General features: G+C 54.6%; 1 protein-coding gene across 1 annotated transcript; it reads left to right on the forward strand.

Annotated features, from left to right (window-relative positions):
- The first annotated feature begins 367 nt into the window (after nt 1-367).
- On the forward strand, nt 368-1,318 carry LOC136165100 (olfactory receptor 9S13-like). Its single transcript, XM_065931036.1, has one exon. The coding sequence runs from the start codon at nt 368-370 to the stop codon at nt 1,316-1,318; it is 951 nt and encodes a 316-aa protein (XP_065787108.1).
- The last annotated feature ends 667 nt before the right edge of the window (nt 1,319-1,985 follow it).

Consider the following 1,985-nt stretch of genomic DNA (forward strand, 5'->3'; position numbering starts at 1 on the left):
ATCAATGAATGAGTTTATAAGGAACACAAAGCATAGGATTAGCTATGGGAGCAAAGAGTGGAAATGGCAAAATTCAAGAGCACCCTTGAGGGGAGGAGAGCATTTACTTCAAAGGAGGAGACAGGGGGCTGCAGCTCCATTCTTGCCCTGGAGACTCCCAGCTCTGTAACCCTCCTGGCACTCACCCGCCCCCTGCGGTGACAACTCAGAGTGTTCCACAGAGCGAGTGCCCCATGCGCATTTATGAAGCTGCGAGTCACAGGCAACACTGCCCTTTCAGGTCAGCCTGAGCTCATCTGGAAAGAGAACTGGGTGGCTGCTGGCCTCTGGGTCAGTGGGCAGTGAGTCATCAAAGGGGTGACAGACCATGTCACCCCACAGAAATGGAAACCTCTCAGAGATGCCCCCACAGGAGTTCGTGCTGGAGGGATTTGCGGGAGGTCTGCAGACCCAGGCCCTGCTCTTTGCTCTGTTCCTGGCCCTGTACGTGGTGGCCGTCCTGGGGAACCTCACCATGATCGTGCTCATCACCCTGGATGCCCATCTGCACTCCCCAATGTACTTCTTCCTCAAGAACCTCTCCTTCCTGGACTTGTGCTACTCATCTGTCATCTACCCTAAGGCCCTGGCCAACTTCCTGTCCTCCTCCAAGGTCATCACCTTTGCAGGTTGTGCAACCCAGTTCTTCTTTTTCTCCCTGCTGGCTACTTCTGAGACTCTCCTCTTGGCCGTGATGGCCTATGACCGCTTCGTGGCCGTCTGCAGCCCCCTGCGCTACCCCATCTCCATGCGCCCCTCGGTCTGCGCCCGCCTGGTGCTGGGCTCCTACTGCGGGGGCGGCCTCAACTCCGTCCTGCAGACCAGCTTCACATTCAGCCTCCCGTTCTGCAGCTCCAACCACATCGACCACTTCTTCTGTGATGTGCCTCCTATGATCCAGATTGCCTGTGCTGACACGACCCTCAATGAGCTGGTCTTGTTTGGCATCTGTGGCCTCATCATCGTGGGCACCACACTCGTGGTCCTCATCTCCTATGGCTACATCACAGGGACCATCCTGAGGATGCACTCAGGAGGAGGGAGACACAAGCTCTTCTCCACCTGTGGCTCCCACATGACAGCCGTGTCCCTCTTTTACGGAACCCTTTTTGTCATGTATGCCCAGCCGGGAGCTGTGGAGTCCATGGAGCAGGGCAAGGTGGTCTCTGTCTTCTACACACTGGTCATCCCGATGCTCAACCCCCTCATCTACAGTCTGAGAAACAAGGACATGCAGGATGCCCTGTGGAGACTGGGGCAGAGACACACAGCCACGTGAAGGAGGGTGGACAGAGACCCAGTGTCCTGAGGGCTGGATGGAGAATTCAGAGACAGTGAACTACAAGGAGCCCCTCAAACTTCTTCCACTTCTGAATGGGATGGGATGTGTTGAGGACTCACTGATCCATTTATTCAAGCACATTGCTTGAAGGCATTTATGAAGCAGACACTTACTATGTGTGAGATGCAGAGATGAACAAGGGTGCTCTGCACCCAGAACTCTCCGTGTTGCAAGAAGAAGCAGTGACCCAAGTCACATGCAGACTGAATGAACAGAGCAGGAGGCAGGGCCGGTCTTCTTGCCCTCTCTGTGTGTCATGGTTCTCTGGGTCATTCCATGGGTTTGGGTAGGAGAGAAGTCAGACATATGGGCACTGATCAAACTTGGAAGAAAAGGTGTTTGTATACAAGGTACCTTCACTCCCAACCCCACGTGGGATGCAGGACTTCACCATCATCTGTTGGCAGGACATGACCATCCACTGAGGGCCCTCTGCCTCCAGTTGGCCTTTTTACAGCCCACGTTCAACACCACCACCAAAGAGATCTGTTTAAACTGATAATGGCCAAGGTGTTCCCCGCGGTCAGTAGCAGTGAGTAGGAATAGGTTTGGCTTCAGTGTCTCAGGGCTGACAAGGAGGGCCTCTCAGGGAGAAGCCAGGTCA

The sequence above is a fragment of the Muntiacus reevesi genome, chromosome 1 (genome assembly GCF_963930625.1).
Source record: "Muntiacus reevesi chromosome 1, mMunRee1.1, whole genome shotgun sequence".
Lineage (NCBI taxonomy): Eukaryota > Metazoa > Chordata > Mammalia > Artiodactyla > Cervidae > Muntiacus > Muntiacus reevesi.

Coding starts and splice junctions, on each gene's coding strand:
- LOC136165100 (XM_065931036.1), top strand. CDS start 368: ATGTCACCCCACAGAAATGGAAACCTCTCAGAGATGCCCCCACAGGAG.